The sequence below is a fragment of the Copadichromis virginalis genome, linkage group LG4 (assembly GCF_057382275.1).
Source record: "Copadichromis virginalis isolate Kocher_CV1m ecotype Utaka linkage group LG4, C_Virginalis_male_GT1.1, whole genome shotgun sequence".
Lineage (NCBI taxonomy): Eukaryota > Metazoa > Chordata > Actinopteri > Cichliformes > Cichlidae > Copadichromis > Copadichromis virginalis.
The window spans coordinates 13234008-13261352 of record NC_140621.1 but is presented as its reverse complement, the minus strand read 5'-3'; the positions used below and the strand labels follow the sequence as shown (position 1 = coordinate 13261352).

The window sequence follows — 27345 nt, the reverse complement described above, 5'->3', positions numbered from 1 at the left end:
GGCTGCACCCAAAGACCCCCAAGAACTGGAACAAGGGGTATGAGGACTCTGCATAACAAAAAGCAGCAGAGATTTAAAAAAAAAAAAACCTGCTCGCAGAGTTCTGGCAGCTTCTACTAAAACCAGACGAGAGGAGTAAAAAGTGCCATCACGCTGAGAGACACCCCTGCTCATTGCATGACAGATGGGTCACACCACACGAAGCATCAAACTGCTGGAAAAGCATGTATTGTAATTTAATCCCGTTAATCTGCATGCTGATAATCCCCAACACCCACACAATCCTCTGTTGCTGGTTAATTACAGCAATATTAGCGCTACAGTTTTCCTTGATTGCTGCTCGGTGCTCACTTTGAGCGAGGTCCTGGTTTGGGTGAGGGGTAATTAACACGCCGTGAAAACAACTCAACAGCTACTAAACACACATCAACAAAGCGCCCTGCAAACACACCACCCGCACTTCACAGCTAATCTGTTTTTCTGTCCGCGAAGTAGGACAGAAAACAGCAAGCGCAAGAGGAGTGGCCGGACTTCAGCTGCAAAGTACTGGCTTTTTTATATATCCATACTTAAAAAATAAGTCTGTTAGTTTAGGGGAACCAGGCGAGAGGAGGAATACCATCTCCCTCTCTTTCCTCTTGTCCCGTTACTTTACCTTGTTGAAGGCGAAAAGCTCCTGTTTTATCTTCTCTCTCTGCGGGTCGGTGCCCTGCCGACGAAACCTAAACTTCATCATCTTCAAGCCGGTCACGGGGGAGGCAGGACCGAGGGGACAGAGAGGGTAACACGGAGGTATCAACCCGAGCTTCTCGGCGGGACTAGAGGCGGTTCGGCGCAGTCGGAAGATGCTAAGCTAGCTAACGGACTAGCCCATGCAGGCTGAAAGCGGGGGTACAACACTACTGCCTCTGCTGCGGCTCTCCTCCCTCCTCTCCCTCCTGGTGCTGTTTAGGTCCTGGTGGGTTTGACCACAGCAGCCCCCCTCCCTTCCCTCCTCTTCCCGGTTCACACGGATCCCGTTATTGGTAACCAATAGGGACGAGGAAATCTGCGAGCAATTACTCAGCAACGCCTACACAACCAAGGGCTCGCGAGACGGATGCTCGGTTTGTAGCACAGGATACACCGGCGGTATGTCCCAGCTGCTTGAGTTTGTACACTGCGACAACTGGGAGTTCCTTTAAACAAAATGGAACGGCCAGAGATTAAATAGCCAATAACGGCTAACTTTTCTCACTCGAAACTGTGGAGAAAATGTAAATATTTTACCTTAACTATTGTAAATGTGTTTTTTTAAGATGTCAAAAACTGGGTTTAAGATAAATAATGGAAGCAGACAGATTCAATCATGTTTGAATGACTACGTCAAACATGATTATACGTCCTGTTTAGGAAGAAAAACATGAAAAGAATGGTAACTCTGACCATTAATTGAAGGTTATAATTAGCATATATTTTATTTTAATTATATTTTACTAGTTGTTTTTTTTTTAGTAGTATTGTATTCACCAATGATTTTCCATACTCTTTAATTCCACCTAACTCATATACATTGCTGTGTATTTGCTAAAAAATAAAGTACTCACACACCACTACTGTTATACTAAAGCTTTAATTTATTATTCACATGCAATAATTATGTAAAACTGCTATTTGCAAAAAAATTTATTGTAAAAATAAAATATTTAAGTTAGTGCAAACTCTTAGTGATGTGGCCTCAAAGCTTATGTGCCAAAAAGACTTTGCCCCTTGGCAAAGCAGAGAATAAGAGATGTGTCAGAAAAAGTTCTTTATCCTATCAAACCAAAAGTTTCCATTAATGTCAAAACCAAGATGAGGTTATAAGGGTTTGTTTGTTATACAGCAATAAACTGGCGCCACCATTACACTAAATTAATGTTGTCCCAAGAACAAAGCAAATCATGCTATTCTTCTAAAGAGGGGGCATGGAAACAAGGAGACATTAACCCTTATAGTTATATTGGACAAGATCTTAAACATTTCTGGATGATTATGTAAAACTATAAACATTAAAGATTAAGGCATTCATTCAAGTTTCTCCTAAAACTAGAATGTGACTGACATGAATGACATTTTATGTGCCAAATCATTCATTAAGAAAACAGCTGATCAATTAAGAAAAAATAACATTTTCATGGCCATAATGGAAAAGCACTTTTTCAAAATCATCACAATAAACAAGTTATCAACTTACATAACAGTGCCTTTACATACAAAAATAACCTGTCTTACGAATAGAGGTAGAGTACATTTTTAAGGCATAAACTGTGATTTCTATGTATATGTCATCCTCGTGTTTGTGCTATAGGAGGGTGATTTCACTTGGTGGCAATGTGAGTCTCTTCTCTCTGACTGACAGCATGTTCTCCACGTGCATGGCAATGACTCGGCAAAGCTCCAGGCCCTGGAAAACATCATATAGCATAACATCATTTAGACCCTTAAAGAAACAACACTGGACTTAAGATGAAGAGTGAATATAGACTGCTCAGTGGTACAGTTAGGGGCGAAAGGGGCAAAAGTTTGTGGACACTTTTTCCTTTTGTAATTTTTCTTGTGTACACCATCAGAGTGAATTTCAAATGAATCAATATTTGATTGAAGTCCAGACTTTCAGATTGATGCAGATTCAAACTGCAGATTATAACACATTAACTGCAAAAGCAACCCAAAAGTTTCTCAAGGCAAAGAAATGGGATATCTTTCTGAAACCAATAAAGCATGCTCTTCAGTTTTCAAATGCAAAACTGAAGGCAGAGACCCACAAATAAGCAGCAACTGAATGTGGTTGGAGTAAAAGCCTGGGGGAGCATCTCAAGAGAGAAAACTAAGCATTTGGTGATGACCCTGGGTTGTAGACTTCAAGCTGTCGTTGACTGCGAAAGATTTTCGCAAATGGGGTACTGCGTATAAAAATCACTTTAATTCCTTAAAAGTTGATGCAACACTTTCATTAAACACCTTGAATTAAAGCTAAAAGTCTGCACCTCAGTCACATGTTGACTGCAGAAATGTGTCACTGTAAATACAGACACTGTTACACACACACATCTAAATCTTCCATCTATGTCTTATACACCCACCTGCTCCAGCTGCAGCTGTGTGACACGCTGGTTAAGCAGGTCTCCTATCATGATCTCCACATATGGGTAACTGGAGCCAGATGTTGGCCTCTGAGTGCGAGTTGATTGAATCTCCTTCAGAGGAAAACGCACCATAGTCTCCTAATCACACACAAACACACCAATGTGCATATAAATAGGCATTCAGGGGACACACAGACATAAAATATAAAATTAAATATCTCAAGTTTTAAAGGTTATATTTTCTCTTGCACAGATTTTTTTTTTATTTGTAATTTAGATTTTATTAAAAAATGATGGATGGGAGAGCCAGTAAACACCATAACCAAGAGGGGGAGCCAAAAGCTTTGTTGAAATATAATAAAATTCCTGCCTTTTTTGTATTTTTCAATCACAATAGATCAGTAAAAGGGTAAAATGCTTGTTTGACTCACATGTGTGTCCTTGTTAAGAAAATGAAGCCCGTTCAGATTAACAGCCAGGATGCATGGGGCGTGGACGGACGAAGAGCCAGAACTCTGGATGTAGAAGAAGGAGGAGCCAAACATGGGGAAGGCACTGACCAGACCTGGGCAAAAACACACCAAAGCTCACTTCTGATAAGCTGCCGCATTCAAATTGCGAGGTAAAGATGTTTACAGAAAATGTCGCGACAACTCAGCGTGCTTTTGAACATTTTCTTTCCCACTGGTCCAACAAAAATGCTCTAAGAAGACACCTTGCTGCACTCATATCAACTTAGAACTGCTATTTGGGATCAGAATAAGCCTTTTTTTTGTTTACCAGATGTTTCAGATGTTTATCCTAATAGAATTGTGACAGAACATGCAATGGGCTTTGCTATTAACAATACAAAAGTTATTAATATTATAGGACATATGTAAAAGTTAAATGGCCAAATTGTGAGTATCTTTCACACTCACAAAGAACTGTTGTCTTACCAAGGAACTGCGCACGGGCCTGGTGTGGGTTTAAGGGCTGGACCTGCTGCATGTGTTGTGTTGTCATGTTCAGCCACTGCTGTGAACCCTGTTTGCTGTAGAACTGCGGAGGGATACACTCCTGCACCTCACGGCTAACACACACGCACACACAAAGAGGGAACAAGGTGTAATTGAGAGACAGCAGATCAAATTATACATGTGCATGTTAGGTGTATTTTTCTGTGCAAGCCGACAATGTGCAAAGCAGAGTATGGTGGCCCTGAGAGGTCAAAAAGACTGCAGCATAAGAAAAGGCCAGAAAAATACAAAAATGCTACAAAAGCACATAAAAACACAAAAATGCACAATGAAATTAAAAAAGAAACACACAACAGATGTAAAGCAAAAATAAAAAATAAAAAGATAAATAGCACAGTGGAAGTTGGGGGGAAAAAGCTCCCAAAACACAACAAAAGTGTTTTTTTAGCAGAAAATCTTACAGAACAGCTGTGGAAATGAGAGAAACAGAGACATCCACAGGATTCGACTGAGACACAGAACCTGAGGATTTGTAGCTGTTGTGAGGAAGTAAAGTTGTAATTGAATGATACATATAACACTGTAGATGAATGTTTTATATTAGTTGTTCAACATACCATGTAATGGTCTAACCTGATGAATTTTCATTGTGTTTTGTGTGCTTTTGGAACATTTTTCTATTTGTGTTCTTTTACGTTGCAGTACGTTTGACCTCTCAGGGATACCGTACATTCTCTTCCACTGCTTCTCCAACCTGTAGGTTTCCCCAAGGTTCAGTCCTGGGTCTACTATTATTGTCTTACTACATTTTAAAGAGTGTTGTTATATAAAACCCTTAGGTAACTAACTTAGTCCCTGGATGCAGCAGCAACCTTCTCAGCCCTTTGTGATATAGCCACAATATCAGAAATAGTAGAAAAGGGATATCTGGGCCAAACGTGCTCTTCTGTAAGTCAGCCATGTCTTACTGTTTGGAAAAAATTAAGCTACTAAAAGTCTCAATCACTGGTTTCTTTAGATAACTTTAATTTAAATCACTTTGAATCAATTTAATTCCTAAAAAGTGAATGGAACACTTTCATTAAACCGTTTGAATTAAAGCTAAAAGTCTGCACTTCAGTCACATGTTGATTGCATAGATATGATTAGATATGATGGGTGACAAAAAATCAACATAAACCTACCTTTAATTTGTCCCTTGTATCACTAGTAACTTGCCCAAAAGTAATTGATATGCAAGTGTGAGTTGGTACATTAGCATGCAAAAGGTTTCCAACAACAAATGGATATATTTACAGGGTGGGGAGGTAGATGGTGTCTTTGGCACGATGCTGTAGGGCAGCCAGCCTGGTAATCTGCTGCAGATGCTGTTCACTGGGCTTACCCTGAGGAACCACACTCAGCAAGGCCTTCAGGTAGTCTGGCAACACCTTGAAAAGAGATGCACAATGTGCATTAGTCCGTCTTGTTTCTATGACAAATATCAACTGATGAGAAGACGAAACAAGATGTACTTCTATGCACACCGCCCGACCACAAAAAAAAAAAACCCTCATCAGGTGGTGATGACGTATGTGGCCACAAAAAAAAGATGTCAGCTATCCAATGAAATATTAGGATGTCACAAATTTTTAGCACGTGAGCTAAAATTTCAGGACTGCTTCAATCTACAGCTCTGTGAAATGAGATTTATACCTGGTTATAGTGCATGGTGACATAAAGTTCATTGTCAAGTTTGAGAGCTAGACTCCATATAACCCGTCTGAACCAAAGACTGTAGTTGGCATCCACGGGCTCGGCCTCTGTAGCGATGTCCAGGATGTACTCTCGCTTGTTCAGGGGACGTACATTCTGACCTACACAGAAAGACACTTTAGTAACCATCTATTATCCAAAACGTGTAACAATATCTAACTCGGCAAAAGGAAATGTTAGCATTTTAGAGCTCCACTAAAACAAGAGATCCTTGTTACCCTTGTGTGTGACCAGAAAGACGGCATGTTCATCCAGTGCCTCCATTCTTTGGAGTCCCATCTCAAAGCAAAGCTCCTCGATCACATCCAAAGCAACCTGATAAGGAAAAAGCAAATATGCCACTACAGGCTACAAATTCGGCATCTGTGTTTTACATTTAGAGACTGCAGCCATTCTGTGTGTGTGTGTGTGTGTGTGTGTGTGTGTGTGTGTGTGTGTGTGCGTTTTCCACTCACAGAGCATGTCTTGATTTTTAAGTGCCTTTCGATGCCACCTGGGAGCAGGAACAGCTGTCTCTTGGAGCTACGCCCGGCCTGTACACGGACAACAAATCAGAGGGAAACGTCACACACTGCTATCCACAGCTGTTACTGAGAAGTCATGTAGCAAAGTCACATCTGAACATGACAGACAGACACCACAATATGAAAGATATCGCTGTAGATTAATTAGCACGGCCTGATCTACCTGATAAAGGAGACTATACAGGACTATCCCGATTGTTTTTCCGTATTTTTAAACACCTGTTGACACTTTAAGTTAATAAATGTTAGCAATCCCTACAATTTTGACATATTTCAAGCCACAAAGGAACACTGTGTAGCTTATTTACAAACTAACCATCATTGCTTTGAGTTCCATGCTGTTGGGATACTGCACACGCCCGCCATACTGAAAAGTCCTCCTCAGATTCTGCTCGCATGGCTTGGCAATACCTGTCAATTGGAAGAGCAGCTAGTAAACACTTTAGACCAGTGAAGATCAAAAGAGATGGACTGATGAACACGATGCCCACCTTGGTATTGCAAACCAGGGCTGGCACATGCATCCTGGAGAAACGTCAACAGAAACGGCTTCATAACATCAGAGCACCGATGGAAAGATGTGAGAATATACATCAGCCGCCATCCTCTCTGACAGCTGTCCCTGCACACAGAGAAGCGCGCACACAGCCACAGATTAAAGCCTCTCCACGATCATGTCACCGCTCTTTAAGAACAAGCGAGCGCTGGAAGCCTTACGGTTTGGAGCTGGTGTTGACAGTAACTTGTTTCATCACTTGGCAGTAGGCTTCATCCTTCATCAGGCCATGGTCACCACTTAACTAGATTTGTTTAAGCACATGCATGAAGAAAAACATAAAATCACACACACAGACCTCGTCTTAGTATTACAATGGATAGACAATTTGCTGATGTAAGCATACCTTTAATATAGTGGTGACCAGGTCCTGCTCGGTCTGGCCTTTCATTGGGAAGTCTCCCATAAACTTCATTATAGCTGGGCAAAAGAAACAGAAGGAGCTGGACCACATCTTTTCGGATGTATTTCGTTTAAAGCACATTAATGCTTTTATACTAAAAATAAACTAAAAATAAACACAAAGAAACACGAAATATATGCGTATTTTATGCTGCTATCTTCTGCTTCAACCTCCTATGTTTCTTTTCGTTTCCACACTCTGCTCTCACCTAAGAAGATGTCAGCAGCCACTCGGTTCATCCCACTGTCTGAGAAGTCGATCAGTGACTCCTGGATTGGAGACTAGAAAGAGAAACAAGATGTTAAACCAGAACACGATGGCAAGAAAAACATTTTAGATGTCTGTGCACAGGCACAGAGAAACATATCCTATATATTTGAACACAGAGACATGATTGTGATTTGAATTACCTTGGAGAATTTGACCATGTCAGCAGGGTCCCTGAGCTCCTTCCCCTTTTTCGCTCTCTGATCACTGTGGGGAAAAGCAGACAATCAACTCTTGGTTATTTATTTATCACCGTAAGTGCAAATTTTAGCTTTACATTGAACCCTTCTAACTCTTTTTTGTTTTTGACACTGCACATGTGTGTGTCTGACCTCCTGTTCCTCTGCGCTTCTCGGAAGTACTTCTTGGCAAACTCAACCATGTGGTACTGGCTGCTGTGCAGAGGCAGGTCGTCCAGTTCGACACCCAGGCTGTCTCCATAGATCTCATTCACTACCTGAGACACACACAAATCCACAGCATGAGGAGCAAAAGCAAGAGTGCCACTTACTGGGAGCACCAACAGTGTAATTATCTAAAAAATATTTCCATTTCTGCTAACCAAAGCATTCCAATGTATGCTGTATAAACACTGGCTAATACCATAATGTAAGGGTACTTTTCATGTTGAGCTCTGTAGGTTACACTAGCCTTTAATCTATTATTCTGACAGTGGGAAGCTTGAAAAAGCAGAAAAAAAGAGTAAAAAAATGCAGTTAGCACCTCGGTAGAGAGGTCGAGCTCATGAGCAGCTACAGCTGAGCCCATCGCAACGGCAACAGCAGCAGAGGCAGCGACTCGTCCCTGCCGGTCTCGGGGCTCCACGCGTTCAGGAGGCAGGACCAAGAAGTCCGGAGCAGCCACAGGACGGATGAACTCGCTGGGGAACACTCCAGACTTTCCATACACGGCGCCGAACCGCCAGCCTACACACATGCACACACACAAAATAAGTAAAAGGTTGCACACAAAATAGAGACTCTTCAATGTCGTAAATATTTTGCGTCACACAACCAACATAAATAAACTCCAAAATGTTAGAAGAAAGCTAGAATAAGAAAGGTCACGCCACACGCACCAAACTCAGCGGTGTTTCTCTTTAGCTCCTCCAGAAGCATCACCTTCTTCCTCACAATGCAGCCATAACGTTTACCTGAGATACAACCACACAATGAAATGGGCACTGTGAAATAATTCAGAGGCAGAACGCAGATCTATCACTGTGACAATTTTCAGTGTTGGATTGTTCCTGTATCTCACCAGCCTCCAGTCCGTCCATGTGCTGGAGTCTGATGATGTCGCCTTTGTGGAAGTTGAGCTGAGTCCTGTCCTCAGTGATGTAGTTCCTCACTGCCACCACATACTCCGAGTCCTGACAAAGACAGGGCACGCTGACATCCAGCAGAGAGCCAAAGAACATTTGTGCCAAGAAAATCCCTTTCCTCACTCACTGCTTAATGTCCACTTTGAATTCATGGGTTTGTCAGCGCTACTCACTGTAGGTTTGTTTTAAAGTTTATAAACTTAAATAGTTATTCCTGCGTACTGATCACATCTCCATAAGTAAAAAATAAAGAAATAAAGGTAGTGATATTTTATAGTTAAAGTGCCATATAATACAGTACTGTATAAAAGTCTTAAGCCACACTTCATGGTTTTGTATTTTACAAAGAAAATGGGAAATATGTGCATTGGTTTATTGAAACATGTGCAAGCATACAAGAAATACAGGATTTGTGTGACCATTTTTATTCTTCAGCACAGCCTGAAATCATCAGGCAAGCTTTGTTTAAGTAGTCTGCAGCTCCAAACCATGACGGAGCCTCCACCATGCTTTAGATGGCTGGAGATGTTCAGTGTTGTACATCTCTCCCGACCTCCTCCTCCGTACATACTGATGATGATTTGAACCGATCATTTGAAATGTGGATTCATCAGTGCATAACACCTGTTGTCACTGACTTTTAGTCCACTTCTTGGGTTATTTGGCACACTTCAGTCTTTTCTCCCCGTTTCCGTTCCTTAAGAATGGCTTCCACTCAAACCATTTCTGATGAGGTCACGTGTCAGGACACACTGCACACCATGCCGGTATACACCCAGGTTTCAGCTAGCAGCTCTTTGGGAAGGACCTGTTTGGTGTAAAATTGCTAATTGCTATTTCATGTCTGTTGTCTTTGGAATTTTTTGAAGATCCAGCTCCAGAAATGGGGATTTTCATTTTTTTTTTTTTTTTACAGGCTGCTAGAAACAAAGTGCCTGTTTGGTTTTTTTGTTGTTGTTTTTTTTTTTTTTGCTAAGTTGTGTGTCACATGTAGACAAAATACAGACTTATCCTTTGACTCAAGCGCCTTTTTTGGTGCTTGAATGATTCAGAGGTCAGTGTTAAGTGGCTTAACAAACAAAACAAAAAATTCCTCTGAAAATGGTCAGGTACAAGGAGTGAAAATGAGGGAAAAAGAAGAAAATGTCCAAAGAAAAACTCTAAAAGTATTGCTCAAAACCACTTTAAAAAAAATACAAGAAAGTCTGGCTTCTTGGAAGCAAAATATTAAAAAAAATTATTTTTGCACATAATTTTAAGACACTGAAAACTGAGCCAGTTTCACACGTGGATAAAGAGCACTACACACCCTGTGAACGCGCTTAGATGTCAATGTTATGGCATCAGTATATATTTGGATTACACCTGAAATTTCATCTTTTTAAAGTAAAAAAATAAATAAATAGAAAGTTAATAAAAAAACACTCAAATCAAAGAGGACATGGAGTAAAGCCCATGCATACATATATTAAAAAAAAATTATATGAGTTTTTTTTACACAGTAATGTTATCTAATTTAATTGTGCCAATCAGTGTGCATTACAAAAACTCATCCATTCATAATTCACACTTCGTCACACGCAGACACTGACAACATTCCTCTGACCTTCTTAAGCTCTGTGAGGAAGTAGTCGGTCATATGCTTGACGTGCGGGGCTTTGGCGGAGAACAAGATCAGCTTCTCATTAGTCAGGTTGAACTCAAGCATGTTCTTAGATGGAATAGACACAAACAGGATGTCTGAATAGCTGCAAAGGAAGTGATACGCCAAACCAGGAAGTCAACTTAAAGTCATAGTTCAAAGCAATCAGGCATTTGACATGTATACACAGAAAGTTAAATAAGATCTATGGCCAGATCTTCTTTTTAGCATCTGATTTGTGTTTTTAAAACAAGAAAATGCATTTAAAACAATCTAACTTACAGGGTTTTTTAACAGGAATATGTTGTATGAGACTCACCTGTAAGGCCTCAGCACTCTGAAGTAGTCTGAAGCAGAAGAGCTGCTCTTCACCATCTTCAGCAGCTTGATACCTTTATGAGACACGGACAACACCTGCACACCTGTCCCGACACTGCCCTGGAAAACACACACAACCATATACACACACCGCAATATAAACACATGAAACTATTTATTAATTCAGTTTATCTATGCCAAGCAAAACAACAGCTCACAGAGGCTGGAAAGAGGCGAGAGAAGTAGATCTCCCATTCGTCTCTAGCCACGGTGACCACCTTCTTCTTCACGTTCTCATTGTATGTTCCTGAAACCTGATCCACCTTGTTCTCCGCTGTCACAGAAACAGAGGATCAGTAAAGGTTTGAACTCCTGAGAACCAACAGAGAGCGTCACATAGATGCAAGTAAGTCATAAACCTTAAAGCATGCATGCTAGTTTCATACCCAACAGGTCTTTCATCTTCTGTCTCTCCTCCTGCGTGATGCGTATGCAAGCCTCAGAAAAGGTGTCATGTACAATCTGGGAAGACACAGCCAGGAATAGGAATGTGCTAATGGGAAACACTTGGAGTGAAAAATAACTACATCACAGACACTATTTTAGCATTTTAATATTAATGAATCATGACCATCTGAACTACTGCCATAATTACTGTTAACTAGACCAGCTGGAAGACACCCTGAGGTCTCTATGATAATTTACACAAGTTTACACAAAGAATTGCATAAAAGCAAAATAAATAAAGATGATGAATATTGACAGTTATTGGATTTATAAACCAACCTGTCTGAAGATCAGATCCAGGATCAGTGGATTGTTCAAGTTCTCTTTAGGATAAAAAACCTGTAAATGGAGGACAGACATAAATAAACTGTATTTTTATGTAAATGATTATATTGACGTTGGGGTTTACAGCTCCATTTTTTGTACTTAGCTAAAAAAAAACTGAGGTAAAAACAAACCTCTTTCCTCATGTAGAGTTTCCACGGGACGTTGGAATAAGTGTAATATTCATCACTGGTTCTGCTGTGGAGCTGAGTCTGAATGATCTCCTCCTCAACTGGCAACTCTCTGGAGACTGGAAGCAAGAACATTCATTTATTTATTTATATCATGAACAATACACACCTGTATCAGTCTAATCTGGAGCTTATTCACAGGTATTTCTACAGTGTAAATTTACCTGGAGGAGGGGCGGGGCTTATGTTGGAGCTAGATGGCCCTTGGGGGCGAGGCTTGGCTTTCTGGCTAGTCTTGTGTCCCCTGTCTTCTTTAGATTGGGCGGACGAAGTCTTTCTGTGAGTCTGAGATATGGAAAATGGTTAGATATTGTTTTGCCGTGTGTGTGTGTGTGTGTGTGTGTGTGTGTGTGTGTGTGTGTGTGTGTGTGTGTGTGTGCGTGTGTGTGGTAGGTGTGGAGTTAGGATACCGGTTGTGGTGGGTTTGCCATTTGATCTTTAAGGATCTCCATCGCTTCATCATGAGGGTCTGGCTTCTTTCCAAACAACTTTCCATCACTTCTCCTACACACACCACAGTAGTCAGAACAGATTAAATACCACAGAGTATGACAGTCGTCAATATCTCACATCATCGTGTGTGTGTGTGTGTTAACCTTTGCGTGGGAGATCCAGAGGAAGATGTTGTGCCTTCAGGCTGGTGCTGTTTGATAATGTCTTTAATATCATGGCTGGGGTCCAAGTGCTCAGTGTTACTCACAGTGGAGCGGACCACATCCTCGGGAGGGGGGCCACGTAATGGACCTGGAATAAAAAGTTTGATTACACACGAACCCGGTTTGTTCAGGGTTCATCCCTAACCCCTGTAGCCACAGTGTTAGGATGCCTGGGTCGTTGAACCAGGGTTTTGAGTTTATATATTATTTATCATTTCTAGTCTTTGGTTTCTTTGTTAGAGTCATGTCTTATGGTTTGTCTCTGTGTAATCCTTAGTTGCTGTCTCCCCTGTCCGCTATATCCCCGTGTCCAGTCAGTGTCTGTGTCTGCCCTGGTCCCACGTCTCTGTTCCCTCTGTTGTAGTGCCTGCATGTGAGTCTGTGTCTTTTGTTCAGTCTGTGTTATGTGTTTCCTGTTTTACTTTGAAGGTCTCTGTCTTATCTCAGTGTGTTCAGTTTACGCTTCCTTGTCTCGTCAGTTCTGATTTCCCCCAGCTGTGCTCTCCTTCTGTGTCTCATTCCCCTCGTTACTTCCCAGTGTATTTAAACCCTGTGTTTCTCTGAGTCAGTGTTGCGTTGTCCCTCATGCTGTGTGGATCTCCCTGTGGCTCACTGTGAGGTTTGTTTATGAGTTTCCAGTTTAGTTTAGGTTGCTTTTTTATGACTTTCCCCTGCCAGCAAATAAAGCTCAGTTTTTTTGTGTTTAAACCTCATGCCTGAGTGCCTGCATTTTGGGTCCAACTCCTGCCTGCCACACAGCGACTCATGACACACAGGGAGAAATCCTTAAAGTGATAATCATATACTTATTTAAGGACAGTTACTCAATTCTGCATTTTCAATTATTGCAGTGGGCTTTCCAACCACAAATCACTATGCTGCAATGCACCAATATTTTTATTTCCACTCTTTTTTGATTCAGAAACCGCACAGCAAGTGTACCACATACTCGTTTTCCGTTGAACAGCGGCAGCGCTTGGCTTGTGCAGAGACGCCTCACTCTCTTTGGTCTGCAGGAAAAACAACAATAAGTGATACGGCTTCAAGATTATATTTCAGATTTGCATGCATAAAGTGTATTGAACGTTACATCAACACAGCAGCGTGTGTGTTTACTCACAGGACTGGCTGTGCGTGAGCGCTGTTGTGAGTGCGCGTGATAGTATGAGGGTGGTGACTGTGGGGCTGGAGCAGCTGGGGGGAAAGAAGACAACATTTGCTGCTGGATTGCTATGGCCTGCATCGTCATCTGCTGGGCCTGCAACACAAACAATCCAACATATATTCAATATTTAGTAAACAACAGTTTATACCTATGTTTAAAACATATTCATCTTTTATGGTTTAACTTAATGTTTAGGTTAACTGTGTCAATTTGTAACTTGATATCATTTGTTTAGGCAAGACATTTGATGTCAGGAGTCAGTAAAGTAATGTGGTACATTTGTAAAGTTGTCAATTTTCACTCAATAAATGAATTAACTGCTTAGATTATCCAAGTATTTTGGTAGTACAGCCTTTAGCGTCATGTGTACTGTGACATACAAATGTGAAAGTGGTACTGATTATGGTATCTTTCACTTAAACATTAGTTTAAGGGCTCAGAGTGCAGCATTATCTTTTTAGCATTTGACTGCATAAAGACAGTTTTATCATACTTCATTTGCTCGTACAGCCATGTGAAAAAGACTCTGTGCAGTCCTGTAAAAAAAGTTCACCATTAATGTTTCCATTGAAATTGAGAGGGTAAGTAGCAGCAAATCAAATGTAATGGATTAGCTGATCATCAGCAAGTGTGAGCACATCTATAAAATCAGATGTTTTGGCGCTTTGCTGCTCTGGTGCATTCACGAGTTAAGGTCAGACAGTGCAATACTCAGAAGAACTGCAAAACACCCATTAGCTACATGTAAGCCTCTGCAGCCATCAGTTAGCATGTTAAATATGAATATTAGGTAAGTTGGAAAGTTGGAAATATACTGAACAAGTCTAAAAAACCAACAAACAAAAAACTAGATTGTTGTGTCATATTTTTGGTGCAGAAAGAAAATACAATGTGATGTCTGTCTACATGAGGCAGCTAAAACTTGGCCTAAACCGGGTCATTCAACAGGACATTGATCCCCAGCATAGCAGCACATCTACAACAGAATGGCTGAAAAAGAAAAGAATCAATGTGTTGCAATGGTCCAGTGAAACCTGACCGAAAAGCTGTGATGTGACCTTAAGAGAAAGCATAAACAAACCCCAGTGAACTGAAACAACGCTGTAAAGAAGAGCGGGCCAAAATTCCTCCACAACTATGTGACAAACCGGTCACACAGAAAATGATTACTTCAAGTTATTGCTGCTAGATGTGTTCCTACAAACTACTGAATCATTAGGTGTAAGTGTTGCACAGTCTCTCTTTTACACAGAACTGTATCGCCCAGTACGAACAGTGGTTTTAATATCAGAGTTGTTCAGAGAAATGATGTCAGACCAGAATGATGGCTTGTTGGTTGATGATGGCTTGTTGCTGCTGAGTCAGTACCACTTGCTCCGATCCTGGAGAAGCACAAACATATAACTGTTATGTTGTTGCTGCACTAAGAGCACAAGAAACAGAATTATCTGTTTAAAACAAACCACACGAATGAACTTTGCAACCCCACATAAAAAACAAACACAAAAAAACTTGAAACTGGCTTTAATTAAAGAAAAAAGAAATAAAGGAGTCCATCATGCCCAAACACTTCAGGCCAAACATGCTGGAAAACCTAACACACATCCTTTTATTCTACCTGGCACACCTGTCATCACAGGCAAGCCTGGAACCACAGGCGTGGCTGGGAGTGAGGGCGCCGCAGGCAGACCCGGGACAACAGACACATTGGAAGCGACATCGGTATCAACAGCAGGGGTAGCTGCGGGGGCAGCAGCGGGGGTGCGAGTGGGTGACTGCGTGGGTGCTACATGACTAGAAGGAGTGGTGGCAGAAAACGATTGCTGACGGTGGTAGGGGTGTTGGGGTCGGTTGTATTGGTGGTATTGTTGTTGTTGCTGCTGTTGTTGATGTTGCTCGTGATGATGGTGGTGGGAGGGGATTGGCATAGCAGGGATTGGGGGCATCATTCCTCCTGCTACTGGAAGCACTGGCACAGCTTGAGGAGTAGCAGGCAGGGAAAAGGAAGATAGACAGGTCTTAAGTGGCAGTTAGTCCACACATTGTTAGTGACTGGGAAATATTTCACATTTTACGACAAACAAGGTATGATCAAGTTCAGATTCAGAAATAAAATATGTCAGAGTGGTCGTTATTAGCCACACTGATGCTGTGGTTCATAGAACATCAATATTAATGTGTTTATTACTCCCCAACTTTGACCCAGACAAATCCTGCTGAGTGTGTAATGGAAAACCTGTTTCAGCTTTTCTAATCTCTGTGTTCTGCTGGTATGTGACTGTAACATCTTGTACAAAGAGTACAAAGTGTGTGCGTGTGTGAAGATGGGAAGCAACAGGTTCAAATCTAACTGTAAACTCTGTTCAAGGCCATGAGGCACTTTCCGTGTCTTTGTTATCAGGCAGGTGCTGACATGACTACGACAAGAAAAGTCCTTAAAGCTGAGCAAACAACTTCTGTATTCATACAATTTGTATGAAGAAGCTGTTATGTTTTTCTGCTCTGTATCAGTGCTGGTGTGAAGATGTTTGTGCTGTATTTATCGCTTTGAAAAACCGTGTTAATTATGTTGAAAAATAATTGTAATTATAGTTTTCATCAACAACCTTGTTTTTTCGAATGAGAACAATAACTTAATAAAAACTTATGCAGGACGACAAAAGCTATGATAAAATGTATTGATGCATTCAACAAATAAAAAACAAGATGAAAACATTCTGGAGAGACGAGATCCAATCAGAACTAATTAAGTTGTACAGAAAAGCGAGTTTGGAAGTGATCCAAGCAGAACTAATCTTGTGCTGTGAGGTTGGACACGCACGTCTGAGCCGCCCCAGGGAAACTACAACCAGCTCCCATGCTCCCCGATTCTCATGAAAACACGACAAAATGTCAACGCTTGGGAGGAAGAGAAGAGTAGACACATGTACACATTTTACATTTGATGGCAAGGAAAATAAGACACTTTGTAAATCGTGTTGAGCAAATCTCATCAGTGAAAACACAACCAACTTCCCCAATTTGCTGGGCAGCTTTTGACTTCATCATGAGCTATTTAGTCGACTAAAACTAAATGACATCATAGTCAAGTCTGTGACTACAACTAAATCAAAATTTGCTGTCAAAATTAACACTGTTGCAAAGGGTCTTTCTACAAATCTCAGAAATTAGTTTCATGCCAATGTTCGGTTTATTTTTCAGCTTTACGCTGGAGCCATTGTAAAATTAACATTTTTACTATTGAGTAAAGTAGTAGTAACTGTTAGAGCACATCAGTGGAATGATATTACTGGCCAATATCAGCTATTTGTCACACTTATAACATAACGGCTGACAAATGAGAATGTAACAAAAAAGTAAAGACAGGTGAAACATGCTTCAATCGTGTCCTGGGAGTTGACGTTGTTTAGGTCGTCCAGCAGAGGGCAACACACATGTTTGAAACACCATAAGCATAACAACCAGTTTATCCAATCAGACTCAGGAAATATGCAAGCAAGTAAATAAGCAAGCGCTAGGGAAATCTGTTTGTTCATGTGTCTGAAAGGGGGAAAAAAAGCATTGGTGATATATCAGGATATCAGATTTTTAAATCACCAAATATTGTTATCAGTGTTGGTCTTAAAAGTCCAATATTTCTCTACAGTATGTGCTGTTTGATACTGTATGGTTTCCTCTTTTTAGATTTGCGTTTTGAACACATGTCAGGTCAAAATCTCAATTTGTCCAATACCCTGCTTTAGAAGTAAAGCAAACATGCTTGCTGATGATAAACATCAAACCAGTGTAACATCAGCATGTTGGCACTGTCACTATGTGAGTTTTGCTCAGTGCCGTAAGCCTGGCATCAGTACATTAGAGGGGAAAAAAGAGGAAACTGTGAAGGTAAAATAATAAATAAAAATTCTGGAATTTTACAGTCGAGCACACAAGAGCCAGTAAAAATAGTACCAGGTACTTAACATTACTAGATGTGTGGAAAGTGATCAATTTGTAATGACTGGTGTTTAAGAGAAATAACAGTCACCTGTTATAGTGAATGGCTTTTAATGTATTATCTATGAGGACAGTCAATACAGCCAACAGCTCAAAGTTAAACTTTTAAAGTTCAGGTCTGTTCATTGCCTTTAAGATACCAATAAAGAAATACTCTGTCTGCCTGTTACTATGGGAATGAAAGTAGGTTGATAATAAAGCATCACCAAAACATTTTAAATGCGTTATTATTAATTTATTGAGGAGGAGCTTACAAAGGAGAAACAAAGGGAAACTCTATTAGCCTGAGACAAAAGCCAATGATTTAGGAGCGCTTAGGTTAAGCTGAATTATTAATGTCAGTGCAGAGAGAGTGAGCTGTGAGGACAAAAGAAATGTCTGAAAATGAAAAGTCCAGCAAAATATTCACAGACAAAAAGGGAGAAAGGTGCCACTAATTCTGGAAACAGCAATATCCGCTTAGACACAAAATATAGGCAGCAAAAAAAATAGAAGTCCAGAGACAAACATATGGCCAATCAGCACTGACACACATAACAACAAATACACACAGCACTCAGTGTTTACCTCCAGGATGTATTCCTGGTGGATAAGGCCGGCTGGAAGCTGGACGACTCTCTCCCTCTTCCCTTCCTTCTCCTGTGATGCCTATACCTCCTCCTCCCTTCATCCTTTCTGACAAACTTCCACTCTTCTCCATGTCCTGGTGAGCAAAGAGCAGCAGGAGACTCAGCAGAAGGAAAGGGATGCTTATAGTTGAGAAACTGGAGTTTAAGGGGCATGAAGTGGAAAAAGAAAAGGTGTCAGAAGCAGGGAGGGAAGGAGAGGGACTAAGACAACAAGCAAGAGGGAGTGAACTGGATTGGTTGATTTAGACCCTCTCTGAGCCAGAGCTGCAGGAACAGTATACTCTCCAGGAAGTACCGTACACGCAGGAGGAGAGGCTCCAGCATAAAGACACTAAATGGACTACAACAAAATTCACCACTACATGACAGACCTCATTCTCCTGAGCTGACTGAAATTCTCAGCTACTTTGTTTCCAGTGTCAGATGATTTTAAAGCCAAAACTGCTCAAGAAAATCTAAACAGGTCTATCAAGACTTCTGCCAAACACAGATATTATGTTTTTATTTTAACTATTGCCATTGATATATACTACTCAAAGCCCTAAAACATTCCTGATGCAACCTTTCCTGTGCAACCTGAGTGATGAGGACGCTGAACTCGTTTTGTTTCCACTAATAAACAAAAGATGAAGCTATGAGCGGAATCTTTTCCCCACACGGTGACTCGTTTATGCTGACTGCTGCTGCGGTCATATACGGTAGGTCACTCGGTAACCTAATCAGCCGTCCCGTGTGCTCCATTCATACCCAAACACAAGCCGAGGATCACATGCTCAATTCCTCCATCAGCACTCTTCTGTTCACACTCAGAGGACAGATCAATGACACAGAGCTACAACTATCCACCTGTATTATTACTTTTCTTTTAGGTCGGCAATTAACTGATTGGTCTTATAATATAATTAATATAACTGAACAAAGAAGTAATAAGCTTTGAGTTGCAGTGGCAGGAAAGCACTTGCAGCTCTACATAGACACATTTATAGTGAAAAGTCTTTGTCAAAATGAAAGCAGTGGCAATGCAGTAATATGGTCATCTGTCGAGTATTTCACCTGGTAGATGACTTAAAAGATTATACCAAGCAATCATTTATTACTATTTTGCGTGTTAGTTTCATAGCACTACAGCAATTTTAAAAACAAAGAGGAAATAGTTGGTTGACATGTGTAGTTTATGAGAAATCAGGACGAGCACTCACCGTGCTGCTGTCCGACAGCACAGGGTCAAACAGGCTGTCCAGGTAGCGGTCCATCCCTCTCTGAGGCTGACCCTCGCTCAATGTTTCTGACTCTGAACACAGACAAACAGCAATAATGCTTTAAACATTGTATTTTCAGTGTTTTTAGTGCACAGAAACTGTCATGTTTGATATTTTTTTTCTTTTAATCAAGCATGTTTTATCAGGTGATCAGGTTTACTTTAACTGTAGAGAAAAGGTTGTTAGTCACTGATCAAAATGTCTTATTCTCAAAAATGCAACCTAAGTTGGTTCATTGTTTTTTCACGGTTTTGATTGTCACATTTGTTGCAGAAACCTTGATTAATTGATCCAGCTTTTTATCTACGTCTCTCTCTCTCTTTGGACAACACACAGGAAACTGTTTCAAGATCACAAGACTTTCAAACTTTCCCAACTCTTCCATTTTTGTTGCCAAAGTGCAGCTCTGTGACAAGCAGGACATGGACCCACATCCAGGGCTCATGAAACAGCGTGTAAACTCAAACAGCAGCTGTAGTGCTGAATGCTTTCAAATGATACAAAGATACAAAACAAGAGCACAGCTGAAGCAAAGGGCCCAAAACTAGGAAACGTAGGGGAAACACTGAACAAAGGAAACACACAACCTGGATGATGCGACAAGGAACAGATGGAGACTCACACAATACAAACACACCAGATAATGTGGGAAACGAAGACAATAACCTAATGAAAACACAAACACAAGACACAGAAAAACAAGTGCTTGCAAAATGAACCAGGACGTAACTAATTAGAGTTAGAAACATACAACACAGTGGTGAGGACTAGGTGAGCATACATCATAACCAAAACTCTAATAAACAAAACTACTTAAATACAGAAACTTGTACAAACAATTATTCAACTGCATTAATGTAAGAGACATTCCGGTCATGTGATTAAAATTATTCAAATTAAAGCTTTAATTAAAGCTTTAATGAACTTCTCCAAAAAAGGTTATCATCAACAAATACATTACTTTGTTGGGCACCTTTTAACTGTTAAAATCTACAATAAGACATTCCGGTAATTTCCTAATAAGAAGCCAAAAGCATCCAGCTCAGTTATGAATCCACTGCTTTCTTTAAGTCCCATCAAAGAACATCAGAGGGATTGGCTGTCATGATGGTAAAATAGTGCCTACTCTTCCTACACCACACACGTAGCCCATCCAGAGGTCAATACAGGTCCACTTTAGTCTCATCAGTCCATAAACAGACTCACAGCACCCTGCAGGCCTATCCATGTGTTTTCTTGCATATCAAAAATGCAGTGGCAAATATGCAAGGATCAAGCTTGCTTCATTAGTGTTCCTCTTATAGACTGTGTACTCAAACTAGCACAAGTTTTAAATTTGCATATAATCCTGCTAACTGTATCTCTTGGAACCCAGAGTGAGTTGGAAACCTGAAACCTCTGATTTCACGACTCAAAAAAGCTATTTTCTGAGTGCCATCCTTGGTACTCAGCTTTAAACATCTGGACAGGTGGGATTCATCTATAACACAGCTGAAGCATTTGTTAAACACAAAGAGCATAAAAGTTTTGGGTTCAGCAGTTTGGGAGTGATACACGCTAGTAAGTAGTTAAAAACAACAGCCGATGGGGGCTTCAATTCACAGAAAGATTAGTTTGTACATTTGATCAGATCATTTGAAAATCTTTAATTTGTAAGTGCTTAAAAATTCAGTTATGCAGTTAAGAGTTAACTGTGTGTGTGTACCGTGGCTGTAGTAACCATCTGAATCAGGCAGGCTGTAGGCTGGTCTGCTGCTGCTGAGAGGAAGGGAGGAAGGAAGCTCCTCATCTGAGTCAAAGCCACTGCCAAACAAAGCACTGAGAGATGAGAGGAGAGAGGAGTAATGTGCCACGTGGTGTAGCTTTAGTCACGTGAGTAATGAACTGCATGTGTGCATCTTGCATACTAACAGGCTGGCATTAGCTCTGACTTTAGCTGGGTTGTCAGTGCTGATGATGAAGTAACTCTTCTGCTTTGGGAAGTCCATAGGAAGCTCCATATCTGCAATCAGGTCCATGACATAGTCATGACCAGCTAACTCCACCCACTGACCCTGCTCCTTCATCAGAATTGAACTCCCCCTCCACCAGTCAGACACTCCCCTGCAAGATGCATGATTCAGATGTTCACAATATCTATACACACGTGTTAAAACTACTCTCTAAACATTATCATGGCATGTTCAGATGTTTACATTAAATGTTATGGAGCTAAAAATACAAAACCAAACCTGTGACGCAGAATGTTTCCTGCTAAATCCTCTCCATTGGTCCAGGAATGGACAGGACACAGGAAGGACCCTCCTGCAGGGAGAGATAAATTAATAAAAATGCAACAAATAGTTCCTTTGCTGCTTTAAATTACACTCATTAACTAACAAACTGTGTTAATTGCGCAATACAAAGCACATGAGCCCCACAGTCACATCACCTGATCCTGAATGACAATGAATAATCAATGATCTGGGGATGTAATTGATCCTACACAATAAAAGCAATGCCAGGTCGCCCCTCTTTCTTTTCTCTGAGGTGTGTGCCAGTTTAGACCCCGGGTGTGAAAGACTTCCTAAATATTTGAACAGCTCCTGGTTTTTTTCTGTGCACCTCAAAACTAGATACTGATTGTAAAGGAAAATGTTGTGAATTTTTTATTTACTTTGCTTGAATCGTTTGGAGTTCTTGGAAAAGAGCAAAGAAGCAGACCGATGAAAAGTTGAACATTGCAACATTAAGCAGGTGAGATATTACCATCAAGACAGTGCACGTGCAACACCATGTTAGCCTTCTTCCTATTGGCGGTCCACTCAAGCAGCGACAGCGGATACGTCCGCGCAGTCTCGGGGGCGGAGCCTGATCCCAGCTGCATCTTCTGATTCGCTTGGATGAGTCTGTGCTGCAGCAGCACCTGCCAGCCAGCAGGAGCGTGGTCCGACACGAACCTGGAGCAGAGGTGAAATGAGGTTCAACAGTGGAGTAGAAGTCTCTTACTTACAGCATATAGCTTCTTAACATGTGTTTTTTTTTACCTCTCAAACTATTTGCTAAATAATTAGTTGCGAGGTCATTTTATGATTTCTCACTTGAGCAGATATTTGTCCATCTTGGCCGATGGGGCGAAGCAGCAGACACATGCCAGCAGCAGCAGCCAGCCTCTCTCTGCATTCTCAGAGTTTATGTTCCTCCACACCTGGTTGACAACCTGAGCCAGGATCTCATCTCGTAACCCTGGCGACGACAAGCCTCTCTGGACGATGTAATTCCCAAACATGTTTTCCTGCGCCCCATTCAGATGAGGGTCCCCCATAAACCGTAATACCTGAAGAAAACAGAATCCAGGTGAAAGCTGTAACAACTAACTCTGTCGGTTTTACAGCTTTATGGCAGTCTGGTGACGTATTTGTGTGTGTTTTTGTAGGTTTGTCCTACAAACACGAGAAAATAGAAGAGACTTTTTTATTCTGCTGTTAAATCTTTTACAATGTAAAAAGCATGTTCCAAATTTCTTATTTGCTTCCCAGTTAGTAGCAGAACCTCATAATTAGAGGATGGTTTGCTTCTGTGTAACGAGAGTAACATAATGACATGATGCAAGTGTGTCTCTGTGAAACTGTTATCATTTTAAATTACTGCAGTGCTCAAGAATATTCAGGGTAAATGGGAAACTTAAACTGATGTTTTATGATGCTTTCATTACAACCTGTTATGGCATAGTTGTGACGTCGTAGGGCGTTGCATTAAAAAAGTGTATGACACTTGATATGATTTCTTGAAGTTTGTGTTCAAGGTTAAATTTGACCTTCGGCACTAACAATGAAGATTAAGGTCAAATGCTTAGCTAACTTACGTACTCATTTCCCCAAGACCTGCTATACTGTTGAGAGGTTTGAAGACGATTCATAAAAACTGGGTAATAGGAAGGTTTTTACTGATTTTCACATTTGACCTTGACCTTGGGGCGATTTCCACCCAACTGAAATCAGCTCGAGCTCTTCGATGTTTCAAAACTGTGCACGACGGACAGACAAACAACCAAAAAGAACAGTTTACATAGTCTCTGCCTTTTAAGGGGAGAACAAAGATCACCCTACCATGTTGAAAAGCTCCAGAGCCTCCCCTCTCAGGTCGTCCTCCACACGGGTCAGAGATGACTCCAGAGGAGCCATCAACATCCCAAACTTTGGCTCCTACAGCAACAAAAGATTTGCTGTGTTTAATAAACAGCTTTTCAAACAAATCTACCTAAAACCTTTCAAAATTATGTTATAACCGATAAATCTAAACACAAACTTCAACAGCTGTCCTCAAATCTGAGTAACCACGCACATACACAGTATGTTACACAGCATATGACGACATGCTGATGCACGTGCATCTCACCCTGAAGTAAATCTGAACATAGCGGAAGAAAGGGTAGTTGTTGATGTCCAGAGGCAACGTGAGTTCAGCATCATCCTGGATATGAGGAGCCTGAAGCAGAGCCAAGCAGTCTGAGTGCAACTCCCTCCGGACTGAAGGGAGTAACAGACAAGGTTAAACGAGGAATCAGCCAGGAGTAATGCAAGAGCACCAAAAACTTACATGTACAAAATCCTAAAACTTTTTTACATTCCTTGACAATTTTTCAGTGTCTGGTTTATTTATTAGATGATGGGCCTCCTGCTCCACCCTGTCAGAACTGTTCGTATCATTTCTTAATTTGATACTGTCAGTGCTGATGAGATAAGACACATTCAAACAGCTGGCTGGAGCACTCACACACACATGAATAATCTATGTGCATGTGATGCACACTGACGGGAAAGACGGACAGACGTCTACACACCTCCTGCTGTCTGCAGCAAAGCGCCCAGCTCTGCAGGGATCACCAAGTGGGTCACATTAACCACCTCCCTTTTGGTCAGCTCCTGAAAGAAACACCACTTTTAATCTATCTGCAAACTAACAATGAGGTTAGAAGAGCTCTAACATAGGCTGCTGGTTTGAACTCATGCCAGTGTGCAAAAACAAAAACACGGATGCTTTTCTCATTGAAGTCTTGTCTTAGCTAGTCCTTCATCTTACCATCTCTCTCCTCCTCCTCTCCTCTTCTGCTTTCCTCCTGGCTTCAAACTTCATCTTCAATGAGATCCCAAAAACACACGGTCAGTGTTTTAATGTAAATCCAGAGCAGAAAGACTCAAAAGCACAAAGCAGGCTTAAGGGTGGGTCATATTTGAAATTATTTTCTTAGAAATGAAGAAAACATGAAGATGTTTGAAAGGACACTGCATCAAATACATGTGTTACTTAAAAAAAATCACAGGCAGAAGGTATAAACATCAGTCCAACAAACCACAGTATCTCAGTGTACCTTAATGTACTGCTTCCGGTTGACATACATGTGGACCAGAGAGCGGAAACGGACCAGACTCTCCCTCATTTTCACATAGCGTTTCCTAGAAGATGAAGAGAATCTCAGTACAATGAATCCTAATGCACTGATTGTTGATCTTGTTTCCTAACATTTGCCACATTCACAGAGGTAAACTTCACAAGCATGCTACAAGCTCAAGCACAACAGTTCACTGAAAGCTTTATTTCTTAATTATAGTGATTTTAATGTAAAGACACAATTTACATTTTCTTTACCTCACTGCCCTTTTAACCTAAACTATGTGGTTGAGCACATACTGGAATTCAGAATCATTACATTGAAAGAATGCAGGACTCCAATCAGAATCTGAATTTGCGTTTTGTTTTGTAATAAAATCTACTGAAAATGTAAGATCTCTGTGGGACACCTCACCTAACGAGGAAGCCTAGGCAGTGTGCCTGAAACCTGCTGATTTTGTTGCGGAATTCAACGTAGCGTTTCCTGACGAAGAACATGCGAGTGTAACGCTGCAGGGTGAGGGCGGCAAGATGACGAGAGCGCTCTCGCTTACACTCCAGCAGCTGGTAGATGTCCTCCTTTAGGAACAACTGCCATTCATACACACACACATATAAGTGCAATTATTCAAATACATGTGTGAGTTCATGCAAAAAAAAAAAGATATAACATTGATCCAACAAACCATAGTATCTCAAATTTCAAGCTACAAAGCAGGAAAACAATCTCTACTCAGCCATTAGACCAGCAGTTGGTGCTGGGTCTGTCTTTAACTGTGAGGCTTAATGTGAACAAGCTCACCTTTGTGACTCCAACATGGTAGGCTCCTGGTCGGAGAGGACACAGTTTACTGAGCAACAACACACAGTTCTCTCCATTTGCCACAGGAAGTGTCTGTATCCCCGCCAGGGACTTGTACCTGACAGAGACACACATTCAAATTAGGGGTGCTCAGTCGATAATAGTGATTTTTAAAAAAGAAGTCCTGATATAAATTGATACTGACTGTGTCGCAATTCAGACACGTAATATGGACAGAGGTATTGGGTCACGATCAGCTGTTAAACTGTTGTTTAACAGTTGCATTGTTTAGGAGCCAAAGTAGCTCAGACCATGCAAAGTTACAGAGCAGGGTCGCCAACTTACACCAAAGCTCTTGGAGTACTGGCAGCTTCACTTCATGGCTCTCCATAGCTGAAGGCCATGCTTTAAGCATTAGATCACCAGACACAATGCCAAGTGCTAGGCGGAGTAAATCATGCCACCACTGAACTCTGAAGCAGTGGAAAATAGTTCTGTGGCATAACAAATCACATTCCTCTATCAGGCAGTCTGATGGATGAGTCTGGGTTTGAACACCAAACTGCATTGTGCCAACTGTAAAATTTGGTGGAGGAAGGAAAACGCATTATGGACGCATTAACAGACACATTATGAATGGCTGTGGATTTATAATGGGATGTAATAAAGGCTCCTGTAGGTATAATGTGTACGTGTCCTCATAGTCAATGTAGTGTATATTGTGTGAAATGTGTAATTATTCTTTTTGTGTGCTTTTATGGTTGTGGTTGTGGTTACAGAATCTTCCATAGTTCATTTTTTTTTGCCAAATAAGACAACACCATAAACAAAGTTACACATGAATTAAAATTTTAAACTTTGGTGGCATGGCTTTGTACTGGGAGGGCAGCAGCAAGACCCCACCAAAGAGCAGCGCAATGACAGCAGCTATGACACTGATTAAGTCAGACAAAGCATGAGAAGAAGAAAATTAGTTAAAGTTGGGTTGCAAAGTGACTTGCAGAGACACGTGCAACTGTGGACCAGTTGAAGTAGCTTAAATAAGGCATGACATATGATATTTGCAAATCAGAAGAGCATCAGCTATGAGTTGCCACTTCGCGGTCTGCTCAGTTATTGCTGGGATTTTCTGTTATAGAAGGTTCTCCTCTGCCTCAGCTGTGAGATCAATTATCTTCATTTTTTTTGGGAACACAAAGTCCTGAATAGCTTCACAAACTCAACAAATACGCTGAGGATCAGAGTTCATGTTACCTGAACAGGAAGACATAGAATGGCATTCTGATTGGATATCCCTCTTTGCGGATCCTAATGGTCTCCATGACACCAGAGTGCCGCAGCTGGCTGTTCACCAGCTCGTCCTCAAACACACCTGGTTGCTAAAGACAGGTGTCCAAAAGCTCAGAAACACTAATGTATGTGCAGGTAATTAACTTTAAATATATGACGCTTCAAGATCTACCTTCATGTTATTTGGCTTAATGCAGCGAACGAAATAAGGATTGCACCTGAAATGGAACAACAAAAACATGATAATTTTTTTTTAATGAAAACAATAAGAACCAATTATGATCTGAGAGAGAACATGTGT

The 27345-nt window shown here is 41.0% G+C and overlaps 2 protein-coding genes and 1 long non-coding RNA gene across 5 annotated transcripts in view; 1 reads left to right on the top strand and 2 right to left on the bottom strand.

Moving 5' to 3' along the window:
- The window catches only part of llgl1 (LLGL scribble cell polarity complex component 1), a 35407-nt gene extending 34412 nt beyond the window's left edge, over positions 1 to 995 (bottom strand). The window contains exon 1 of one of the 2 annotated variants that reach the window (XM_085453668.1): positions 656 to 995. In XM_085453668.1, the coding sequence (XP_085309794.1) occupies positions 656 to 736 (81 nt within the window). In that variant the 5' untranslated portion in view covers positions 737 to 995. The remainder of the gene's footprint in view (positions 1 to 655) is intronic. The other variant, XM_085453667.1, reaches the window with a different exon arrangement.
- A 51-nt stretch (positions 996 to 1046) lies between these two features.
- Positions 1047 to 6360, top strand: LOC146710990 (uncharacterized). 2 transcript variants are annotated; one of them, XR_014920083.1, is made up of 4 exons: positions 1047 to 1256; positions 2330 to 2354; positions 3557 to 3729; positions 6299 to 6360. It is a non-coding gene; the product is annotated as an uncharacterized LOC146710990 (long non-coding RNA). The 2 variants fall into 2 exon arrangements; XR_014920082.1 differs by lacking the exon at positions 2330 to 2354.
- myo15aa (myosin XVAa) overlaps positions 1597 to 27345 on the bottom strand; it is a 42027-nt gene continuing 16278 nt past the window's right edge. The window contains exons 19-63 of the mRNA XM_085453664.1: positions 27217 to 27262; positions 27009 to 27133; positions 25755 to 25872; positions 25368 to 25543; positions 24933 to 25017; positions 24401 to 24486; positions 23960 to 24083; positions 23671 to 23766; positions 22663 to 22898; positions 22331 to 22521; positions 21814 to 21886; positions 21494 to 21685; positions 21288 to 21400; positions 19523 to 19614; positions 18262 to 18397; positions 15016 to 15080; positions 13654 to 13791; positions 13483 to 13543; positions 12474 to 12621; positions 12288 to 12381; positions 12042 to 12162; positions 11821 to 11936; positions 11642 to 11701; positions 11302 to 11377; positions 11074 to 11189; positions 10857 to 10975; positions 10502 to 10643; positions 8832 to 8943; positions 8650 to 8724; positions 8295 to 8497; positions 7904 to 8028; positions 7715 to 7778; positions 7513 to 7585; positions 7248 to 7321; positions 7063 to 7145; positions 6837 to 6967; positions 6662 to 6756; positions 6277 to 6354; positions 6040 to 6136; positions 5762 to 5922; positions 5363 to 5496; positions 4046 to 4179; positions 3539 to 3672; positions 3105 to 3245; positions 1597 to 2425 (exon numbers count right to left, since the gene is read on the bottom strand). Coding sequence (XP_085309790.1) covers positions 2324 to 2425; positions 3105 to 3245; positions 3539 to 3672; positions 4046 to 4179; positions 5363 to 5496; positions 5762 to 5922; positions 6040 to 6136; positions 6277 to 6354; positions 6662 to 6756; positions 6837 to 6967; positions 7063 to 7145; positions 7248 to 7321; positions 7513 to 7585; positions 7715 to 7778; positions 7904 to 8028; positions 8295 to 8497; positions 8650 to 8724; positions 8832 to 8943; positions 10502 to 10643; positions 10857 to 10975; positions 11074 to 11189; positions 11302 to 11377; positions 11642 to 11701; positions 11821 to 11936; positions 12042 to 12162; positions 12288 to 12381; positions 12474 to 12621; positions 13483 to 13543; positions 13654 to 13791; positions 15016 to 15080; positions 18262 to 18397; positions 19523 to 19614; positions 21288 to 21400; positions 21494 to 21685; positions 21814 to 21886; positions 22331 to 22521; positions 22663 to 22898; positions 23671 to 23766; positions 23960 to 24083; positions 24401 to 24486; positions 24933 to 25017; positions 25368 to 25543; positions 25755 to 25872; positions 27009 to 27133; positions 27217 to 27262 — 5161 coding nt within the window. The 3' untranslated portion in view covers positions 1597 to 2323. The remainder of the gene's footprint in view (positions 2426 to 3104; positions 3246 to 3538; positions 3673 to 4045; positions 4180 to 5362; positions 5497 to 5761; positions 5923 to 6039; positions 6137 to 6276; positions 6355 to 6661; positions 6757 to 6836; positions 6968 to 7062; positions 7146 to 7247; positions 7322 to 7512; positions 7586 to 7714; positions 7779 to 7903; positions 8029 to 8294; positions 8498 to 8649; positions 8725 to 8831; positions 8944 to 10501; positions 10644 to 10856; positions 10976 to 11073; positions 11190 to 11301; positions 11378 to 11641; positions 11702 to 11820; positions 11937 to 12041; positions 12163 to 12287; positions 12382 to 12473; positions 12622 to 13482; positions 13544 to 13653; positions 13792 to 15015; positions 15081 to 18261; positions 18398 to 19522; positions 19615 to 21287; positions 21401 to 21493; positions 21686 to 21813; positions 21887 to 22330; positions 22522 to 22662; positions 22899 to 23670; positions 23767 to 23959; positions 24084 to 24400; positions 24487 to 24932; positions 25018 to 25367; positions 25544 to 25754; positions 25873 to 27008; positions 27134 to 27216; positions 27263 to 27345) is intronic.